At 36.7% G+C, this 22,757-nt stretch overlaps 2 protein-coding genes across 3 annotated transcripts in view; both read right to left on the bottom strand.

Annotated features, from left to right (window-relative positions):
* Nucleotides 1–382: 382 nt before the first annotated feature.
* On the bottom strand, nt 383–7,178 carry got2a (glutamic-oxaloacetic transaminase 2a, mitochondrial). The gene is made up of 10 exons (XM_039684151.2): nt 7,018–7,178; nt 5,113–5,269; nt 4,759–4,887; nt 4,620–4,679; nt 3,484–3,645; nt 3,284–3,388; nt 2,923–3,073; nt 1,664–1,829; nt 1,439–1,589; nt 383–1,353 (listed from the first exon to the last, which is right to left on the bottom strand). Exons 1-10 carry the CDS (start codon nt 7,098–7,100, stop codon nt 1,231–1,233), a joined length of 1,287 nt encoding a protein of 428 aa, XP_039540085.1. The 5' UTR covers nt 7,101–7,178; the 3' UTR covers nt 383–1,230.
* Nucleotides 7,179–8,917: 1,739 nt separating this feature from the next.
* The window catches only part of pik3c2a (phosphatidylinositol-4-phosphate 3-kinase, catalytic subunit type 2 alpha), a 34,951-nt gene continuing 21,111 nt past the window's right edge, over nt 8,918–22,757 (bottom strand). For both annotated transcript variants that reach the window (XM_039683921.2, XM_039683922.2), the window contains exons 16-33: nt 20,737–20,925; nt 20,398–20,491; nt 19,159–19,253; nt 17,983–18,163; nt 16,169–16,273; nt 15,685–15,777; nt 15,196–15,325; nt 14,364–14,500; nt 14,083–14,252; nt 13,845–14,001; nt 13,538–13,647; nt 11,874–12,081; nt 11,618–11,742; nt 11,423–11,540; nt 10,702–10,783; nt 10,499–10,608; nt 10,287–10,412; nt 8,918–10,207 (exon numbers count right to left, since the gene is read on the bottom strand). In XM_039683921.2, the coding sequence (XP_039539855.2) occupies nt 10,025–10,207; nt 10,287–10,412; nt 10,499–10,608; nt 10,702–10,783; nt 11,423–11,540; nt 11,618–11,742; nt 11,874–12,081; nt 13,538–13,647; nt 13,845–14,001; nt 14,083–14,252; nt 14,364–14,500; nt 15,196–15,325; nt 15,685–15,777; nt 16,169–16,273; nt 17,983–18,163; nt 19,159–19,253; nt 20,398–20,491; nt 20,737–20,925 (2,413 nt within the window). In that variant the 3' untranslated portion in view covers nt 8,918–10,024. The remainder of the gene's footprint in view (nt 10,208–10,286; nt 10,413–10,498; nt 10,609–10,701; nt 10,784–11,422; nt 11,541–11,617; nt 11,743–11,873; nt 12,082–13,537; nt 13,648–13,844; nt 14,002–14,082; nt 14,253–14,363; nt 14,501–15,195; nt 15,326–15,684; nt 15,778–16,168; nt 16,274–17,982; nt 18,164–19,158; nt 19,254–20,397; nt 20,492–20,736; nt 20,926–22,757) is intronic.

The following is a 22,757-nucleotide window of genomic DNA, read 5'->3' on the forward strand; positions in this document are numbered from 1 at the left end:
TCATATGACCCACAAAATGTTTTCAACACAAGCATCACTAAACAAATCAACCACGTGAGTTTTCGTTGAGCTCACTTTTATTAATTTGTTATTGTACATGCAGTCACTCGTGACATTTCATTTTCGATGAAGAACTTCGGACATTTCATAAATCGCTTAATTTACTTTAGCAACTCAATAATCAGTTATACATATATATATATATATATTTATATATATTTAACAGTTTTTCAAAACAGAATTATCCTTACAAAGTGCGTGTTTACATCACACACACAGGATTAAACACCCAAAGCTTTTAACCACTGAAATATTAAGTTACAATATATGTTTTAAAGCTGGTTTTTATTATAAAATGGATGACTTATTCGATTTTGCTACAGATGCACAAACATTTTTGGACAAATCAGATCCAGTTTAATGGTCAGCTAGGATGTGTGAATTCCTAATGATTTATGAAATGATTTTTTTATGTGTGATATATCTCGGACTATTACACAGAATAGCAATATGAATTTATAATAAATTCCGCAAGAACACGTGTAGTAGTGTAATCTTTCTTCACTAGTAGAAGAAAGACCTCGATATAGAGTAAGTGCCTAATCATTACAAAGGTGTCTCAGAAGAACAAGTAACTGCTTTCGATGCATTCATTGCCAAATCATCAGTTAGCTAGTTATTGCCACAATAAAGACTTAGTCCTAAAAAGATTTTACAATTAATGTCCAAACATGAAATTGTTTACTCCTTTCAGCTATTTCTCTAACTTCAAACATGTTGTTAATTGATATATCAGCATATTTTGGACCATAAAAACATTCTTATCATGATTTCCTGTACCAGCACTGATAAGCGATATCCTTTAAAGGTTGTTTTTATTATTATGTCTTAATTTATTCAGGGGCTTACATTCATAGTCATAAATTAAAGGGATAGTTCACCCAAAAATGAAAATTCTGTCATTAATAATTTCATATAATTCCAAACCCGTAAGATTAATTTGTGTTCCAAAGATGAACAAAGGTCTTGTGTTTGGAACAACATGAGGGTGAGTGATTGATGACAGAGCTTTAATTTTTGGGTGAACTATCCCTTTTCATGTATAATTCCAAATTAAGTGAACTAGAAGTCTACAATAGTTCTATTTCATATCTTGTTCCATAAGACAGGCAGCAAAGGACTTTATTTCATCTAAATTACATTTTGCTTGCTCTCTGTCTGCTGCCAGCTTCACTTGGTGACAGCGTGGATGGAGTGTGCTAGATATTCCACGTTTGCAGACGTCACACCAGCAACGGAGATCCGGCCATCTTTTGTCATGTATATAGAGAATTCTTTAATCAGACGCTCCACCTGACAAAGACAAGCAGAGAAAAGCCAATGAGAAAAGTGTGAGGCCTTATCAGAGATACCCAGAACGCACTTTGTCTTGACTTACCTGCTCCGGTTTGAGTCCCGTGAAGCAGAACATTCCGATCTGGTCAGTGACATGCTGCCAGTTGTGAGTGGAGCCCTCCTTCTTAATGTTTGAAACAAGCATCTCTCTCATCCTAATGATACGGTCGGCCATGTCTTTCACCTCCGCGAGCCTACCAGAAAAACAGTCTGTAGAGCTCAGTTCTCATTGGCTGTGTTCATGACGGTGATTAATCACAGGACTCACCATTCTTTGTAGAGTTCGGGTGTGTTGAGGATAGTGGAGGCGATGCGAGCTCCATTCATGGGTGGGTTGGAGTAGATGGGTCGAATGAGAATTTTCAGCTGGGATTCCACACGCTTCGCCTCTTCAGCATCCTTACACACCACCGTGAAGCCCCCTACACGCTCACCTGAAGACGCAAAGGTACAGAGTTAAAATCTAACAATTCTCTACAAGTATTTTGTCTAATTTTTCATATAGAACACAAATCCTTGAATGATGAATTGACTCAGGAATATATCTGTACAGTGCATGTCTCTTACTGTAGTGGGAGAGTTTTTCACTCGTTTAAAGCTACACTGTGTAACTCTTTTAGTTTATTCTGAGCTAAAAACACCTAGTTCCTTCAAAAATATATGTGCTCATTAATGTATATTTACTTCGTTCAAGTAATAAAGTATTCTCGTGAGTGTATAACATGCCATTGAAAATACATCCGGGTAAGGGGTTCTAATGTCGGTCGCCATGTTGCCCCTCCATCTTGAAAGTACATTAGCCAAAGAGGGACATACCCGTTAATTCAAGCTTCGCCTTTCGCGTTTACGTTTGAGTTAACACTCATGGACGAGGTCGAACTGGAAGCCATGTTAATCTTGGACTACATTGGCCACCGTAGGAGTTAAAACAAAATCGGAATTGAGAGGAACAGCAACTGATATTCACTGGATGGTCATATACCTTTTCACCGCTAGATGGGGGTAAAAATCACACAGTGTAGCTTTAAGGAGAACAAGTTAAAAACAAGTGAGATTACACTTAATTTATAAGAAATGAATACTTTCTTTCAGCAAGGATGCATTCAATTGATCAAAAGTGACAGGAAAGGCATTTATAATGGTACAAATGATTTCTATTTCAAATACATGCTGTTTTTTCCCCCACAAAAAAATTACAGTTTTTTATCATTGATAACAATAATAATGTTTCTTGAGCAGCATATTAGAATTATTTATGAAGGATCATGACTAAAGACTGGTGTAATGATGCAGGGAATTTAGCTTAGTCTTCACAGAAATAAATTACATTTTAAAATATAATTAAACAGAAAACAGTTCTTTTAATTTTATTAAATTTAATTTACAGTTCTTTTAATTGTATTTTTGATCAAACAAAAATTGAGCCTTCAGCTAGACCTTTGAATTAGGATATTATTCACTTTTATATAAGTGCGATACAACAAGCAATTAGCAAGGATTTGTTTTAACAATATTTTTGATGCTCACCATAAAGGCCCATGTTCTTTGCAAAAGACTGGGACAGAAGAATGTTGTGCCCCTGCTCAATGAAATACCGCACAGCCCAAGCGTCACGATCGATGTCACCACTGGCAAATCCTTGGTAAGCCATGTCAAAGAACACCAGGAGATTTCTTTTCTATTGAAATGAGAGTGAAGAATATTATTATAACTGAAATAGTCATTCATTTGAGACTGAGGACGGTCATTCTTTTATCGATCCAAATGGTCAAACATAAAGATAAGGATTTCATTCCAACCATATGTTTCTGTCACTTCAATAAGTAGCTTTTCTGAGACCTGCAGTCAGCTTGATTTTGGACTTCAATTTAACAGCAAAACCAGTTACCTTGATCAGAGCAGCCATCTCTTTCCACTGCTCAGGCCTTGGGTCCACTCCGGTGGGATTATGAGCGCACGCATGCAGAACAATTACACTCTTCTCAGGGATTTTCTTAAAGAGAAATAAATAAATACATATAAATCTGATTTTCATTTCCCCCAAATATAGATATATCAATAAAGCACAAGATATAAAAAAAGTCTTACTGAAATATCATCCAAGGCTCCTTTAAGGTCAAAGCCAATGGTTTTAGGGTCATAGTAGGTGTAAGCATTTAGCTGCATCCCCGCATCTCTGAAGATAGGGGTGTGGTTTCCCCAAGAGGGTTTAGGCAGGTACACGTCCCGGGATGCGTTATGGAATCGTGACTAGCCAAGAAGAAGTGATGCGAGTACTTGTTATTTGAACTACCTTTACAACCAATAACCAGAAATAAAAATAATCAACAGTGACAACCCACTTTTTTAGTAGTCTTGGGTAACAAAAACAATCAGGCCTAACATTGCATTACAAACTCAAATTAAAAGCACAAAAATATATGAAAGAATGAAAAACTATCAACTACAAGACTGTGCCCTTCAATTCTTTGATGAAGCGGTGAACAACTCATCCCATGAAGCATTGGGAATGAGATAAATAAATCAAAAACAAATACAATATACACTACCATTCAGGAGTTTGGAGTTAGTCTTTTTTTTTTTTTTTTTTTTTTTTAAGTAATCCATCATTTCATGTATGATATTGATCAAAATAAAGTAACAGTAAATTTAATATTAAAAAAAAAAAAAAAGAAATCCTGAACAAAATGTATAAGTTTACACAAAAATATTAAGCAGCACAACTGTTTTCAACTGTGATAATAATAACAAATGATTCTTGGGCACCAAATCAGCATATTAATGATTTCTGAAGCTTCATTCAGCTGAAAATTCAGCTTTCCATCACATGAATAAATTACATTTTAAAATGTATAGAATAGAAAACATTTATTTTCTATTGTAAAAATATTTCACGGTATTACTGATTTTACTATATAAATAAATAAATAAATTAATTAATTAATAAAATTACTAATAAATAAATATATATATATTTTTAAATTACTAATAAAAAATAACTAATATAAATACAGCCTTGGTGAACAGAAGAGAAAAAAAATCTCCAGACTTTTAAATGCTAGTGTAAAATGTGTCAAGTAAATAAAATATTATTTTTAAATCAGACTTGGTATTTGTTTCTAAAGGTTACGAATGAATAGGATGGGTCATCTCTGCTGTGCTATATGAAAGACGCATATAAAACAAAACAAATATATTCTAAAATCATAAAAAAAAGCACATACCAAAAAGTTAGCACCAATACGTAGAGATCCAGTTCCCGAGATCGTCTGGACAGTGATGCTCTGCGTGCAAAAAGAACTGGGAATTAATACTCGCATCTAATAGACTTCCTTTTAAAATACATTGTTTTTAAGTACTCACTCTTCCGCTCTTTAAGACTTCATTATCAGGTCCAAGAGCCAGCTGAGCGCAGGCCTTTGAAAAGTCTGCCAACCCTCCAATACCAAGGTACTCTTTATCCAACTTCTTAGCAGCAATCTCGGCCTCAGCCTGACAATACCAAATTCTGTCATTTGCTTTGTGCAGGGATTAGAATATTAAAACTTTATTTGGCTGATTGGAAGTGGATAGAATTATGGATTGCTGTTTTAAATGCAGGTCAGCTATACAACAAAAAGCATTTTAAAAGATAAAACAAGCCAGGGTGATTCAGGGAAATCTAACAAGATCATTGCATAATCATATCAGTATGCCAATTGCTACGTTATGACAAACCTTTCGAACACAGTTGAGGACATACGGCTTGCCCTGATCGTCTCTATAAGCTCCCACTCCAAGGTTCATCTTTTTGGGGTTGGTGTCACGCTTGAACGCCTCCGTGACACCCAGGATGGGATCAGGGGGTCCCATCTGTACCTCAGTCCACCATGAGCTGTGAAAAAGAAAATTCTTTTAGCTTAACTATCGAGTGACCGTACACAGCTCCAGGCAAAATGTTATGACTGTGTGTTGTCAGGAAAATTGATATTAATAGTTAAATTGTTTACTTTTTAAATACTTTTGGAAGTCAGGCCAGACACTTTTATAGCAGTGAACTCGAAACAATTTAGAGCAGTGCAGAAGACTGAAATTCAAACATTTCACTTTTCACTGGCCCGAAAACTACTCCGCATATATTAGGGAAAATATAAGAATCTACCCATTCTTTGAACATCTCATTAAAAATTCTCCAAGACGGATAAGTTTATCAAGCTGATTATCATTCCAGAGCTTTAGTTCTTGCTAAGTTATTAACAGCTTGAACTAGACTGCTATACTCCACTAATGAGACTTTATGTATGAACGTTAACAGAAGAGGAATTTTTAAACTCCAAGTTTAAGCACATTGCATGGCTGTATTTGTTCTGATGGATGCTTGGCACACAGTTTCAGAATGGCCATGCCCGTCTAAATAAAGATTCTGATAGTTTGCCCAGACAAACAGGTCCTCTCTCTGTAATTACCGGTGTAAAATCTAAACCCCACCCACTTAAAGTGTGGTAATCCAATGAAAAGAGGTGAACAACACCCCACCCTCTGCATCAGAACCAATCATGTGTCAGACTCACATACTGCCCTTTTCAACCCAGCTCTGAATGTCAGTCATTTGTACCAATCAGCAACTAGAACTACAATAAAAAAACATAGTATGTGCACTGCGGTGGTGCTACTTTTGGTTGCATTCAGTTGGTATGGCTTTTTTTATCCTCAATAACAAGCAAAACCTAAGACCATTAATTAATGAAAATAATGTACAGATCATATGGGGTTTTATGTGAAAGCATTTCTATCTCTGACCTCAGAGACTTCAGCGCAGACTGTATTGATTAGCCCAGTTTGAGGAAGTAGGCATAAAGGCATTACATGCTCATTATGTTCCTACTCAAGTAGCAGATCATTTATATAGCATATAATTAAGTAAACCCAAAGCTGACAGACAAATAACAAAAAAGAAAAATGAAAAGCCAAGTAAAAAAAAAAAAAGATATATAAAATAAAGTAAATGAATTAAGTTCCTAAACATTTTAAGTGCCCTCCTAGCAGACACATTAATAAATAAACAATAAAGAGCGAATGAAACACAAGTAGATAAAATAAAAAAATTAAATTGAGAAGTGAAAACGTTTTGCAGTAAAAAAAAAAAAATGAGGCAGCTGTGCAATTTAATACTTTAACAGAAACAGCATTCAAATAAAATAAGTTTTTATAGGGAGGATGTTTTTTCATCTCAATCATGATAATGCCATTAAATAGACAGAAAATATAACCTTGTGTCAGACAGTAGCAAGATAGGCCTGGCTGAACCTGACATATCACTAATGTAATGTCAAAATCTCGCCTGTGTTGATCTCATGAACTCTCGCTTGTCAAAGCCCTAGTGTTATTATATTATAACTTATTTGTCAGTTGTCAAATATGAAATTAAAATAAAATTTCATGTTGAAAGATAAAAAAACACTCGGTAAATATCAAAAGCATTAATAGCTATGTTGAATTATAATCACAAGGTTAAAGTCTCGTGTGTTACATTAGAGTGGCGTTCTGTACATTTCAGTGGTGCTGCTAGCCAGTCCGCTAACTAGCTAGCACAAGCTAACTTATCAACAGTCTTTGCACAAGAAAAATAAAGCCTCACATTACCTTGCACGGAGCTGTAAGACTGCTAAAACAGGGGCCTGAGCCCCGACATTAGTCAAAATCTTGCTGGATTTCAAGAGGGCCATTGCTGGAAGAACCGGTGACTTGGAGGAAGACAAACGCACACTGACTGAGTACGACGTTACTTGAACTTGTGTGCTGTGCTCTGCATGTGTTGTTTATAGCGCCCCCAAGGACATTGCACTGCATTGCTGCTGGAGACCAGAGGTAGTACAGTATAGACAGTAAAATAAAGAGTATATGGCACTCGAAGTCTAACCAACTACAAGTAACTGTTTTTAAAAGTTTGTTGTACACTGAAAAAAATATATTTTTGTAGGGTTTACTTTGGAACAATTTCTCCTCAGAAATTGCTAGTAAATTTCACAATACAAAGAAATGACAAGTAACGTCGCATCAATCTATCTATCTATCTATCTATCTATCTATCTATCTATCTATCTATCTATCTATCTATCTATCTATCTATCTATCTATCTATCTATCTATCTATCTATCTATCTATCTATCTATCTATCTATCTATCTATCTATCTATCTATCTATCTATCTATCTATCTATCTATCTATCTATCTATCTATCTCTCTATCTATCTATCTAATAACTTGGCCAACAGTTTTACAGCCACTGACAACACTTCCTCAGAACAAGTCTAGTCATATTTTCCTTATCACAAGATGACTGACATATTTTCACATTACAAACATCTCTCTCTTCAAATAGGCTTAATAATTTTATTAGCACTAAATAAATTAAAGTGTATTGAATTGTTGATGTTATAGTTACAATAGCCCTGTGTGAACTGTCAAGGAGCAAAACCCAGTGTTAATTCATGCTTACTTCATCATTAAGCTCTCACCTTGTCCTGGAGGCAAAGCAAATGTGTGCAGTGTGTACTGGCCTGACCATGTTTCTGTTTGTCTCCAGATGCTTTCTCACGGCAACAGCCCATTTAATGAGGCGGTGCATAAATACTGGCAGATCTGAGGTCAGGGCTTTTTAAGAAATTTCCCCAACATAAGATCACACGTACACCCCAGCAGAAATCATGTGTGTGTGTGAGGGTCAAAGCTTTAAAAGGACAGTTCACCTTGTCATTATTTACTCAGTGTTGTTTTAAACGTGTGTATCACAGTCTTCTTAGGAAGACAAAAGAAGAAACCGTTTTGATGACCATTGACATCCATTGTATTGACAAAAACACTGAGACATGTTAAATTATTATTTTTTTGTCCACAGAAGAAAAAGTCTTACAGGTTTAGCAAATGACAAAACTTTCATTTTTTTGGGCAACAATCCCTTTAAGATGTGATCTTCAATGGCAGCTCGAGCCATATATCACCAGTGTTGTTATTTTAAACCAAAAAAATAAATAAATAAAAATCACTTAAATTGTAAATTGAAATAAAGAAATAAATTGAAGTAAATAGATTTAAAAAGAAACTTAAAGCAAATGTTATGGCATTCTAAAACTAAAATTACAAAAACAAAAGTTATTTTGGCAAATCTGAAGTACTAAAAAATAAGTAAATATAAATAACAAAAATTACAAAAGCATACAATGGACATCAGTGGTCACCAGAACGGTTTCTTCAAATACATCATCTTTTGTCTTCCATTATATAATTTTAACTTGTGCACTCACAGTGCAAATTTTTTCAACTATATGAAAATATGAATGTGAAACATGAAAACTGGATAGAAGTTAATGTAAAAAGGTAAAGCCAGGAAATTTCTTCATGACAATGAACACTCATGAATGAAGTGATTATATAATAATAATTTATATTATACAAATTATATAATATTTAAACGGTTTAGTGTTTATTGACTGCCCCCTGCTGGTTAAGTATAACTTCAGAACAAATAAATCACACAGAGAGGTGTTCAAAAACATTTAATTTTTCTTAAGAGAGAGATTACAGAAAACATTGATTCGGTCAGGTTAAAGATAACCAATAAATAACTGGCCGTGTTAATATCCATTCAAAATGTATTTTTAACAGTCATACACAGCGAATCAAATCACTACTGTATTTGCGGAGGGAGTAATGACAATCTTGAACATCAATGTACATAATTTTAAAAACGCCTGCTGGTAAACTCATAGATTATGATTCAGCTGAGTTCAGGCAGTAGCTTTGAGCCACAGGTGCCATTCCCTTTTCAAAGACAGTTCAATATACAAATTCATTGGTGCATTTTCTTACAAAACAGGGCTTTTTTAACCAAACAAGTAGTGAGAAAAGCAAAAATGAAAGGAGAGCATGTGAAGGCACCCTGTTATTGTTCCCTAAAGGGAAGTGGTCTCGAGTTTGTTCAGTTCATTTGGCATGTTATCAAAAGCACAGTGAACTCTGCTGTACTTGTTTTGATAACTCAAAACCTTACAGACATTTAATGTTCCTTATTTGTATATGTAGAAAAGGAAAGTGTAAAAAATAAGCAGTTTTAAAAATACAAGTGTCAATCTCTCTATGTATATTTAATATATATATATATATATATATATATATATATATGAAGAGTTCAGATGCAAAAGCCTCTAAGTGCCATTTGAAATTTTCTTCTAGAATGATCATTTTTATCAAGCTTGTATATTTAAGTTCAGTAATTTCACTTAAATGGCAATGATGATTACCTATTAATTGTTATTTAAGTGAAATTACTGAACTTAAATATACAAGCTTGATAAAAATGATCATTCTAGAAGGCATTTAGAGGCTTTTGCATCTGAACTCTTCATATATATATATATATATATATATATAAAATAGATAATAGAATTAATAATATAAACTCTTCTTTAAGCGAGCCGTTTGGTCCTCTTAAGTTCCAAATGTACAGAACACGTATTTAACAAGGACTCAACCTTGATTATTGTCAGTGAGAGAGAGAGGGATGCTGGGGGAATGGAGTTGTCCTGTAAGGGCACTTGCTTCAGTCACATCACCTTTTGTGGACGAATGGTGGAGAGGGCTGGTTGTATCTAGAAGTAGGGCACCATGGTGAGCTTGTACCACTTGACGGTCTCTCTGCTCAGGTCAAAGTCCTTAAGGCTGAGGGTAATGCCCCCCAAATAGCAGTTCTCTCGCAGAGACTCTGCACTGAGCACGCTCAGTTGAAGTTCCCTTTGCTTCAGGGTTTCCTTACTGTAGCCGCTGTATACCAGCTACAATTAAAGAGAGAAGGGAGTAGTTTATTAGCTTTAGCGTTATGGCGTTATGATCAGACAGGTAGGACTAGCTTACCATTTCATTAAACGTCGGGTTCCTAGTCTTCCTCGCGATCTTTGTTTTGCGTTTGGAGGTTTTGTGGGGGTCTGGGAGAAGGTAGGTTTTCACATATGGGTTTGGGTCTGCTCCATCATTTGACATCTGTGTTTGGGAGAAGGACAGATGAGATTTGAGAATGCACAGGATCCGGGATCAGTTTGAAGACAGACGCTATCGTCAGTTCTTACCAGGTCTTTGATGTGCATGACCATGATGAAGAGCGTACTGTTTCGGTAGGACACTGACAGCTTCACCTCACCCTCCACGCGGCCACTGGTGGGACTCACTGGAAGCATGTCTGGAAAAACAACATCAAATACATGAAAACTAATTATGTTGTACCAAATATATGAAACCAGTGAAAGTAACTTGTACGCTCATGTACACATACCTGGAGTTTTTGAGAGTCCATCAACCCCCTCGATCTTATCATCTCTCGCAATAGGGTGGAAGAAGGTGTAGATAAGATCACACTAAGAAAAAAAAAACATTAATTTAAACAACCATTGAAAAGTTTGGTGACAGTAAGTATATATGAAGAGTTCAGATGCAAAAGCCTCTAAGTGCCATTTGAAATTTTCTTCTAAAATGATCATTTTTATCAAGCTTGTATATTTAAGTTCAGTAATTTCACTTAAATGGCAATGATAATTACCTATAAAATGTTATTTAAGTGAAATTACTGAACTTAAATATACAAGTTTGATAAAAATCATCATTAAAGAAGAAAATTTCAAATGGCATTTAGAGGCTTTTGCATCTGAACTCTTCATATATAAATAGTAGGACTGTAAAGAAATTACTTTTAATTTGATCAAAAGTGACAGTCAAGACCTTTAATTTTTAACTATTAATCAAAGAATCCTGAAAAAAAGTATTACGGTTTCCACAAAAACAAAGCAATTTAAGAATTATAATAATATTTCACTATATTACTGTTTTTTGATCAAGTAAATGCAGCCTTGGTGAGTGGAATTTAATTCTCAATTCAGATTGTTGAGCAATGTATTTTTTGAGTGAAATAATCAGTTGACTCCTCAACACTCCCAAAGATTAAAAAATAAAACCCTAAAATGATATTTGATAATCTTTTAAAAGCAACAACTGTTCACCTGAGTGACCTCTGTTGAACTCCTCATCAGATTGTGCACATAGCTGCTCAATTCCACCTTCCTCTTGGATGCCACATCCTTGATGTGTGTGCGTCCCAGCACCATTTTATTAGGAAATCTTGAAACAGGAAAAAGATTCTTAGGAACAATGAAATGCAGGATTTGAACCACGGTACAAGAGGAAGATTCACATACCCCGGCAGCTTCCAGAGAGGGAAAAGGATGGTCAGCTTGTTGTGCAGTTCCTGGAACTCATCAAATGTGCGGAAGACAAACTGAGGCTCATTTTGACCTTCCCTAAGGATCCGTATGACATACGTCTGAAAGAAAGAGGTGTGAAAAAAAAAAACAGGTGTTTTTTAAGATAAAATATGTGATTTTCTCCTTCCTAACATCATACAAAGAGGTAATCAAGGCTAAAAACTGACAACTGCTTTATAAAATCACTTACATAGTGCTTGTCTGGATTGTATCTCTTGTGATATGAAAATACGGACGCATCCCGGATCCTCCCGTCCTGCTTTATAGTGTATGTGCGGGGAGCGAACGAGAGGATGGGCTCATCATTGGAGGGAAGGCCACTGAAACGCAACTGGGCCAGATTATGGATGAAGAAATTAAACTTTGTGGCCACACTGCCCAGACTGGATTCAATCAACCTAAAACAGGTGGAAGAAAAGAGACATTTTAAAGTGTTCCTATGCTTTTTAAAGCTACACTGTGTGTTTTTTACCCCCATCTAGCGGTGAAAAGGTATATGACCATCCAGTGAATATCAGTTTCTGTTCCTCTCACTTCCGATTTCGCTTTAACTCCTACGGTGGCCAATATAGTCCAAGATTAACATGGCTTCCAGTTCGACCTCGTCCATGAGTGTTAAATCAAACGTAAACGCGAAAGGCGAAGCTTGAATTAACGGGTATGTCCCTCTTTGGCTAATGTACTTTCAAGATGGAGGGGCAACATGGCGACCGACATTAGAACCCCTTACCCGTATGTATTTTCAATGGCATATTATACCCTCACGAGAATACTTTATTACTTGAACGAAGTAAATATACATTAATGAGCACATATATTTTTGAAGGAACTAAGTGTTTTTAGCTAAGAATAAACTAAAAGAGTTACACAGTGTAGCTTTAAGTAATTACCTTTCATATAGAATGTAAAAGGTCGACACAGTTGTAAAGATAATAGCACATGATAAATGAACCGATTTTGAAGTGCCAGAAACGAGTCGTCAGTAATTCCAGATTTATTTCCTGCTCGAACCTACATAGACTTTAAATAAAGTTGCATAATGCCAGCGTATGGTCTTCATTGGCTGCCTGCGAACAACATCTACTTAGACTGGCCCTCAAACACTAATTGTAGCTGAGACTGGAAGAACCAATGAAGACCATACGCTGCCAATGAAGGGCCAATGAAGACCATTCACTGCCAATGAAGACCATACACTGCCATTGAAGAACCAATGAAGACCATACACTGCCAATTAAGGGCCAATGAAAACCATTCACTGCCAATGAAGACCATACACTGCCAATGAAGAACCAATGAAGACCATACACTGCCATTGAAGAACCAATGAAGACCATACACTGCCAATTAAGGGCCAATGAAGACCATACACGGGTTCGTGCTGTTGACATGTCGAGAAGACACTATTTTCTGCTGCAAATCCACTATGCCTGCACTTCCAAAGGATGAGGACTTGCACTCGAATTGATATGGTAAAACTTCATTAGGGTTCGTATCGCTGTGTATTAAGAGCTCAGGAAGCTTCCGGAGCTGAAATTCAGTTATGGTAATGGCCGTTCTGTTTTCCGACATGCTCTGTAAGCGGATGGACCAATCACAACAGACTGGGCCATCTGACCAATTAGCAGAGTAGTCCTTCGGAAAGGAGGAGTTTAGAGAGACTGAATCCTTTTGAACTGTTTCAGACACAGTCAGATAAGAAGTGATGAGGCATTGTGTATTATGAGAAAATTCTAATGTTTTATGACCTTGGATGCATGCAAACCTATTGAAGGAGACTTCTTAAAGTAAACTTTAGAGACCAAAAGATCAATAATAATAATCTAGTTTTACAGCCGTTTAGTAGAAATCTACCTTGTGAAGAAAATGGTAGCCTCTGCATCTGTAGTCTGGGGTTGAAGAGCATCACACACGTATTTGAGATCTTGGAGTCCAGTTAGCTCTGGTAAACCCGATTGTGTCATCTGTGTAAAACGCACAAATAGAAAACTGATCAATAAACAAGAAAACAGTAAAGCAAGAAAAGACAATTATGCAAACAGCAACAGGGTTGTGCAATGACTTGAGGTATCTCATTATTATAAAAAAAAAAAACATTTACACAACTAGCCCTTCCTGTTGACACACAAATGACTGTTTTGATTGCAGTGCAGTGCATTACCAGAGACAGCAGGTTGAGAAAGAGGTTGGAGTGTTTGCGTATCAAGTTGTAGGCTTGTGAGCAAAGGTCAACGAAAAGCTGGAAGCGACTAGTGGGTCTCTCGCCTCCATTGATGACGTAAGCCATATCAGAGGTTAAGACGAACGGTGCACGGTCCCTGTAGAGGGGAAAGCATCACGATCGGATTAATAGGACTAAACAAATAGTGCAGTCTTACATAGTGTAACACCTCATTTACCTTTTAAAACTCCCTATCATTTGTGCGTGACCCAGGAACTTCCCAAAGTCTATGTGGAACATGTGGCCGGTGGAGCGCAACATGATGTTGTCGTTGTGACGGTCACAAATGCCAAGGATGTAAGTGGCCACACAGCATCCAGCGCAGGTGTAGATGAAATTCTCTGAGGCCTGATAAGAGACGGTTTGGATTAAGTTCAAAAACTGAATTCTACACATGTAATTGGTTCGACTAAAGCTGCCACGGATAATTATCCAGTTTAAAAAATGTTTTAAATGTACCTTTTCATACTCATCCTCAGCAGGGTTATACTTGCGAAGCCACTCAGCAAGAGGTTTGTCTTTGAAGGAGCCTGTCACTCCGTACTCCACCTGAATCTTCCTCAGCGTTTCAGAAGACGGTACCAACTCCACCATTCCTGTGAAAGCAAAAAATAAACGTGAGGATAAAATGTAATCAGAAGTTTCTTACGTGACAGAGTGACCGTAAAATACTGTAAATTCATGTTTTTATTGCACCAAAGTGTCATAAACTGGTTTTTCATGCCTATCTTCCACAATCTCTCTGATTCATAGAACTAAATGGGCATATGATAATAAATGTGACATGTGATAATATATATGTATTTCAATAATAATATATATTTCAATCATTAAAAAATCATGAAAAAAACAACAGTTTATAAAAATAACAGTTTCCGCAAAAATATAAGCAACACAATTGTTTTCAACATTTATAATACAAATAAATGTATCTTAAGTCAAATCAGCATATTAGAATGATTTCTGAAGATTCATGCGACACTGAAGACTGGAGTAACGATGCTGAAAATTCAGCTTCAACATCAGAGGAATAAATTACATTTCAAAATATATTAAAATAGAAAACATCTGTTTTAAATTGTAATAATTGTTTAAAGAATCACTGCATTACTGTATTATTAATCAAACAAATGCAACTTTGGTGAAAATAAGAGACTTCTCTTTCAAAAAAAAAAAAAACATTACCGACCCCAAAATTTTGAATGCTAACTCATTCAACAAAAACATATTTAATAAAAAAAATAAAAAAAAATAAAATAAAACAGAAAATAGCTGAATAGATGAAACATACCTTTATCTTTACCAGTTGAGATGCATTTGAAGTTGACAATGCGCAGGTCCAGTCCCTCCTGCAGCCAGATCCGATCCATGATCCGAATCATCTGCAGCGCCAACATGTCCTGCCTCAGGTCTTCTCCAACCTAAATTGCAGTTAAGACAGATAAGCTGTTTGGACATAACTCAACAACAACAAAAAAAGCACTTTAAATGTGCAGTAAATACAAGATTTCTACTCTCAGTTATACTACTGATTCGACCACTAGAGGGCATATTCATGCCTAAGAAAAGGGTTCCAATACTGTTTTTTTGTGTGCGGCCCATTTTTAACGCCAAGACCAATTTCCATCAATCATACATGTTTAACATTTGAGTTCAATAGATGATCTTACCATTGCAATTAATATAAAAAGAAACCCGACTGCTCTGTAACTACTGTCAAACTGACAAACCTTAGCAGCTATGCATTCTTACCATTGAGGCCCCATTACCACACACACACCTTAAACATGACGTTAATCTCGTCTCCCAGTGGGTCTGCGTTAACCAGTGCAATCTTCAGGGGTACAGCGTTGGAATTGAAGAACGAGCAGGACTAGATTCAAGGGAAGGAAACAAAGCAGCTCCAAGTTACAAAAGCACAACATCAGCCTCAGGGTTTTGGTTCGATTTACTGCTTCAACATGGCAACAAAGAGGGTCCACTTTGAAAAGGGGGTAAAAGAAAAGATGGAGTTCAGTGACACTGTTTAGGCTTTGCTGACTGTGCAAATCTCTAGATCTGAAACAGGAAGAGAGGGGGAGCGGGCAAGGAGAAGGAAGTGAATCACATGTGAACGCTTCCCAGCAAAACGGAACAAAACCTGGCATGATTCAACAACTGAAGAAATCGGTTCCTTGGATGTGTAGTTTTTGAGGCATTTATAGAACTGGCTGGGCTGATAAACATAATCAGATAATCCCAATGAGCCTGTGTATCAATCTTACCTTGATATTCAGTTCTTTTGACACCAGACTGGGACTAATAGGGAGTCGACAACTGTTCTTTTGGAAGAAAGACTGTACCCTCTCGAGACCCTCCAAGAGCACCACCTACAAAGAACATTGAGATTGAAAAATCAAGTATAGAAATTGAACTTCTGTTTAACATAAATGATGTGCGAGTTGATGATTTTTGTTATATAAAGTTGTCAAGTCTCTTCGGAAATTTTGATTTTGGGTTTGGAACGACATGAGGGTGAGTAATTAAATGAATGAAAGAATTTGTATGTTTAGGTGAACTATCCCTTTAGGCTTACAAAAACTCTTTCTATCTTTATTTAAAATCTACAAGTTGGAAAGTTTGAGTTGGAGAGTGCTGTATAAACACAATAAGGCAATAAAACTAGTGAGTAGATGAGTTTTCCAGTTTGACGACATGATGTTAAATGAACTCATTCAGCAAAGAGTAATTGCATGAAATGTGTTTATGATAAAAGTCTTGTCATAAAGAGCCTTATTACAAGCTTTCCATCTGTATGTAAATCACTTGTTCACATGGGAGATATAAGATGAGGCACTATAGGCCCAAAAGTATGTGGACAGCGCCTTCTAATTAACGGTTTGGCAAGGCTAAATTCCAGCGAAGGCTAATCTTAATGCTGCAGCATACAATGACACTCTTGAGATTGTGTATTTCCCACTTTGTGGCAATGCTTGGGCAGGACCATTTTCCGTTCCAACATGACAATCCCCCAGAGCAGAGCCCGACCCATAAAAAAAAGAATTCAGTCATTGATCAAAACTTGACTGGCCTTTGCAAAACACAGATCTGAACCCTCCTGAACAGTTTGAAACAAATGTGAGCCAAACATAGGAGTACCTGATCACACTGATGCCCTTGTGTCTGAAAAGTGTCAATTATTTTAAATGAAATGCTTAACACGCATTATATTTATATATTTTTTTCCATATAGTATATCAGTATAAAACAAAATCAGATATATTGGCTGGATGAGCGGTAGAGATCAAGGGTTCATCCAAATACAATCCAATATTCTGACAAAAGCCATTTTACTTTTGAGAAAATACTTTTTTTTCCCCCTCATAAATTGTTTTGCTAGGACTGAAAGCCAAACAGGCTTTCAGAACCAAAAAAAAGAGGGAAAAAAAATATTCCTGGTATAGTTATATAGCCCATTATTCAATCATTTTATGTTTATTCAGTTCATGTTTGGAAGAGTGTTATTAAATTAGATTTTGGAACTAGTTGCACTTGTTTTCCAGAAGTCTTTGGTTTGAACTTTAGAAAAAAATTATGCAACTAAAATAAATGAGCACAAGATTTTGCTTGCACAGACGTACACTACCATTTAGAAATCCGAAAATACTTTTATTCAGCAAGCATGCATTAAATTGATCGAAAGTGACAGTAAAGTCTTCTGCTTTTTTGCAACAAAAAAGTATTGTTCTTTTTATTCATTGAACAATCCTGAAAAAGTTTTACAATCTCCAGCATTGATAATAATAAGAAATCAGTATATTAGAACCATATGACATCACAGATATATATTACATGTTAAAATATATTAAAATAGATTATCTAATATTCTGTATTTTGATCAAATAAATGTCACGGTGAGCATGAGACTTTTCAAAATTATTAGAAAATCTTTACGACCCCCAACTTTTGAACAGTAGTGCGAGACACATCTATGAGGAATGTATTGCATGTGTAAGAAATCTTATTAATTCTAATCCAAACTGTTTTTGGGATGCATTTTATACAGGTTAAAAACACTAAACATGTTCTCCAACGTTACCTGTCGGGTGGAGCTGCTCGCCTGTCGCACCTTTTCAGCCAGAGCACCCAGCAGCTGCACAAGCCTGGTCTGCTTCTCAAGCTCAGTCCTCAGCCCAGATCCACACAGACACAGCAGCACACCGAGGATACGGTCATACCGCTGACCAAACGCTGGGTCCTGCACAGCATCCCTCAGCAGCCTGAACCCAAACAGACCCCTGATGTTATCTGAGCCTCAGAATATTTAGAATATCATAATTTGTGTTCCAAAAGTGTTTTGGAACAACACGAGGGTGAATAAATGATGGTATTTTAAATATTTTAGAAGAATTGGGCCATTAAAGGAGTAGTTCACTTTAAAAAAAAACTTTTGATGATAATTTACTCACCCCCATGTCAATCAAGATGTCTATGTCTTTCTTTTTTCAGTTGAAAAGAAAATATAGGATTTTCTCCATAATGGACTCCATTGGGAACCAAATGACAGTTTCAGTGCAGCTTCAAAGGGATTTAAACGACATCAGACGATGAATAAGGGTCTTATATAGCGAAACGATCGGTCATTTCAAAAATAAATTAAAAAGTTTAGTTTTATAAGCACAAATGCTCGCCTCGCTCTGTTCTGTGATGAGCGTTCGTGAATCGTGACTCTCCTGTTCAAACTCGTTTATCAAAATGAACAAATCTTTTTTCGAGTCATGACTCAAAGGGTCCTAGATAAGACCCTTATTCATCGTCTGGTGTCGTTTAAAGCTGCACTGAAACTCTCATTTGGACCTTGAACCGTTTGGTTCCCAATGAAGTGCATTATATGGAGAAAATCCTGAAATGTTTTCATCAAAAACCTTAATTTCTTTTCAAATGAAGAAAGAAAGACGTGGACATTTTGGATGGCATGGGGGTGAGTAAATTATCAGCAAAAGTTTTTTTTAAAAGTGAACTACTCCTTTAAGAAATAATGTACGTTAAAGACCTCCAAACTTTATCCTCAAAAATAAGGTAAAGGAACTGAAAATATATTATTATTAAATATTGTGAGACTAAAGCTGCCTATGTAACATGGATTGCCAGAAAATTCCGTCCTCGTAAATGATGGAAAATATCATCAATAGCAGGGAAAGAGTTATTAGTGGTTAATATTTTATTGAGTTGAAAGCCCTTTAACGTATATGAACCCTTTAATTACGAACTTTACCAGTATAGATAATGGGCAATGTTGACATTTCCCAGAGCCCGAGACAGCAGAAATATCACCAAAGCATTGTTGAGGTGGCACTCGAACTTCACTGCCTGCAAACAGAAACAAAAATCAGTGCTACTAAGTTTTACTTATTGATCTACCCTTATGAAAAAGAAATGTGGTTCATTTTTAAAAGTACTTTTAAGGTACTCCAAAGTTTTATTTTAAAGTACATTTGAAACCATTGTTTTATTATACTTTTGTCTTGCCTTATGCTTTAGTATGTTAGTTATCACATCACAATATGTTAAGTACTTGATTATAATTTTAAATGATGTGTTTGACATATACATTTACTAAATTACAACATATTTTAATAGGGATTACATTAAAGTATATTTTACATGAAAGAATATCAGTACAAGCAAGTAAATAACATTTATATGCGTTTAATATAAATTTGAACTATACTACATTTTCATTCAACTGTAAATAACATGGCACTGTTTACACCTGGTATTAAGATGCGTTTTGGTCGATCAGATCACAAGTAGACAAGGGATATACATACACATTTACACCTGGTGTCTCTTTTGTCCACTTTAAACCACCTCTGTCCTGATTTCTTTGAGAGGAGGGTTTATGAGCGGTATGGGCTTTAAAAATAAGCTTGGCTCACGCAATGTTTACAAGTGAACACACCGAAGATGGAGGAAACACACATGGAGAACAACAGCCTTTGTTTCTGCTCTAATAGCCTCAAGACTACACTGTACACTCTGAATGTGTGTTAGAAATCAGGATTGGTGAGATAACATTGTGCTCGGTCAATTTTACGTCTTCAAACCAAACCTGGGTCTTCAGCCGAAAAAGTTTAAACCCCGTCTGGCTAGTGCACTTCCCATAATGTTTATGCATCAGGTCAGTAGGTGGAGAGTAGGCATCTTTTGTGGCAGTTTCGAACGCATTCGACCAGCGTAAAATAATTCTAGACCCCGTTTACACTTGAATTTAGGGTCATCCACTTGTGATATGATTGACCAAAATGTATCTGAATACCAGGGCCTAAGTGTTTGGAAACATTACTTTCAATTCACACTTTACTATTGTATTTCCTTAATAAGTGCTCTCTGTGTACAGCTTTTACAAAATTATAACCAAGAAAAATCAACAGAAAGCATTATGACAAGCTGTTTATAAAAGAAAAGATACAATCATAAGCATGTGTGTGTGTGTGTGTGTATGTGTGCACACCTGCACCAGCTGAGGGAGATAGTCAGCCAGTTCATCATCACTGCTGCTCTCGATCCAGCTCACAGCCACTTTCCTCACCTCTGTGTCAGCAAACCTGAATACAACAAGCACAACATTAACTACATGCTCAGCTCCCTCTCCATAAGAGAACAGTAATAAAGCAAGTCATGAGACCAATAAAGTGGTCAAAATCTATTGAACGAACAGCTGAACAACAAAAAAAGATCATACGGCAAAAGTGACACATTAAACGTGTCATATGCTTAAAATGAGCAAGTGCAATAAAAAAGGAGAGGGAAAGTGCACAATAAAAATGGAAAGAGCGGGAGAGACACATACTTTGATTCAAGGAGCTCCAGGGCCGAAACAGGCGACAGAGGGGGCCAGTGGTGCAGAAGTGAGTGGATCTCACCCATACTGCCCCAGTCCCAGCTGGGTGCACTGGCCAAGATTTTAGGCAGGCTGTATTCATAGTCCCGACAATAGTACCTCTGGTCCCAGAGCAGCTGCCTGTCAGCTCGCGACAGCCTAGTGGAAAAGAATGCTGGGTAATCTCAAAGCAGAAAAAGTACTTCCTATGGGCTTCAGACCAAGTCAAGAAGCAGAAACCAGTTAATCCACAAAGTACCATAAAGTAAGAGTTAGTCCTGACTCCTGATCCAGAGATAAGAGGCACAGGAAACAAGTCCCACCTCTTAATGTGTCTGGAAATGGGCAGTTAAGCTGGGAGCACTGCAGCTGTTGGCAGTTGGTGGGCATTCAGAGAGTCGCACTTACAAACTGGGCATGGAGAGCTGCCCACCGTCTGAGGCCGAGCGCTGTGTGGCTGTCTTAAAGCTGACTGAGCTTTCTGTTCCACATCTGAGACAAGCATTTTCAGCGGACCATACTAAACAACTGTCAGCTTTTCATCTGCAAAGTCTCCTCATTAATGGAGCGTTAATCTCAAGTCGCAGACAGAACAATATAATATTCACTGAAATAATTTGCTAGCTTTAAATCCTATTCTCTAAAAAGTGATTCATATGAAAACTAAAGGGTTTTATATGGATCCATTCTATGAGAATGCACTCAAATCTAGCCTGGGTTTCCCCATGCTGCCTTGCTGCAGATTTTATTCAAGCTGCTAGGCAGCCTGGACACCATGAACCAAATTTTCCCCTGAGATAGGAAACCAATCACAGAACGGGGAGGGAGCGGCAAGATGATGACGACGTCTATGCGACACCAAAGCAGTTTGTTTATATCTATGGATCCATCTTGGCAGCGGACGTGAAGTTAACTTTTGACACAGCCTTTGTGTATACATACTGTAAAACTTCAAATAGTAGCCCAGGCTTTTATTTTCCCAAATCGTCGAACTGCACCGGCTTGTATTTGAGACAGTATTGTATTTTAAAATAGAGATGTTGTTCATTAAGTCTCGAATCTCTAAAAATCTCCAAATGCTCCACGTGAAACTGCAGTTATCCGACCTTTTACTATTGTGTCAACTGATTTGATTAATATGCGTAGGATCTGTTTGGGACTCGGCTATTGTTTGACGTTTTACGTTAAATCTCCTAAATCTCTGACCCATCGTCTAATTTTCTGTCGCTCTACATACGCCATCTGTTATCATTGTCCCGATTGGCTATGAGTTACGTACAGGCGCATTTGAAAAACATTCATAGAACCCAATAATACGGCTCCGGGCATTTGTAAACTACGCCTCAAATATGAGAAAATGTGATTTCCAGACCACGTTTCATTCTCAACGATATGTGGTCTGGCGTTAGCCAGGCTAACTCAAATCAAAATCTTTTGCCATTTTATTTTAATGTTTCAGCCTTCTTCAAAGTGGCACATCAAGCCATACGTACACTACCATTCAAATGTGTGTTTGGTAAGATCGTTGAAATGCTGACCAAGGCTGCATTTAATGATGTCAATGTCTACTTAAACAGAAGGTTTTTTTTTTAATTCTGAGAAGCTCAAAATCACTTCATTCTCAATTAAATTAAAACCCGTAAATAAGATAAACAAGCTGAAGGGGATCCATATAATTGGAGTAACTATGTGGAACAGATTAAATTACATTATGCTCTCAAAGACTCTTTTATGCTGCATATCTGAAATCATGTTCAGTTCATCTGCTACTTGGGTTTATTATGAAGCTTCGGATGCTCAAACAAGACAGGATACATGTGCCAGTGTGACTGTATCAAACGTTTTGATTAGGGATTTACCAACAGCTAAAATCAAATCATGCAACTTAAAACTACACTCTCAGAAAAAAAGGTACAAAAGCGGTCACTGGGGCTGTACCTTTTCAAAAGGTAAACTTTTGTCCATTTCATGAGCTAATAAGTACATTTTAG

The sequence above is a fragment of the Pimephales promelas genome, chromosome 10 (assembly GCF_988280905.1).
Source record: "Pimephales promelas chromosome 10, fPimPro1.hap1.1, whole genome shotgun sequence".
NCBI classification, from domain to species: domain Eukaryota; kingdom Metazoa; phylum Chordata; class Actinopteri; order Cypriniformes; family Leuciscidae; genus Pimephales; species Pimephales promelas.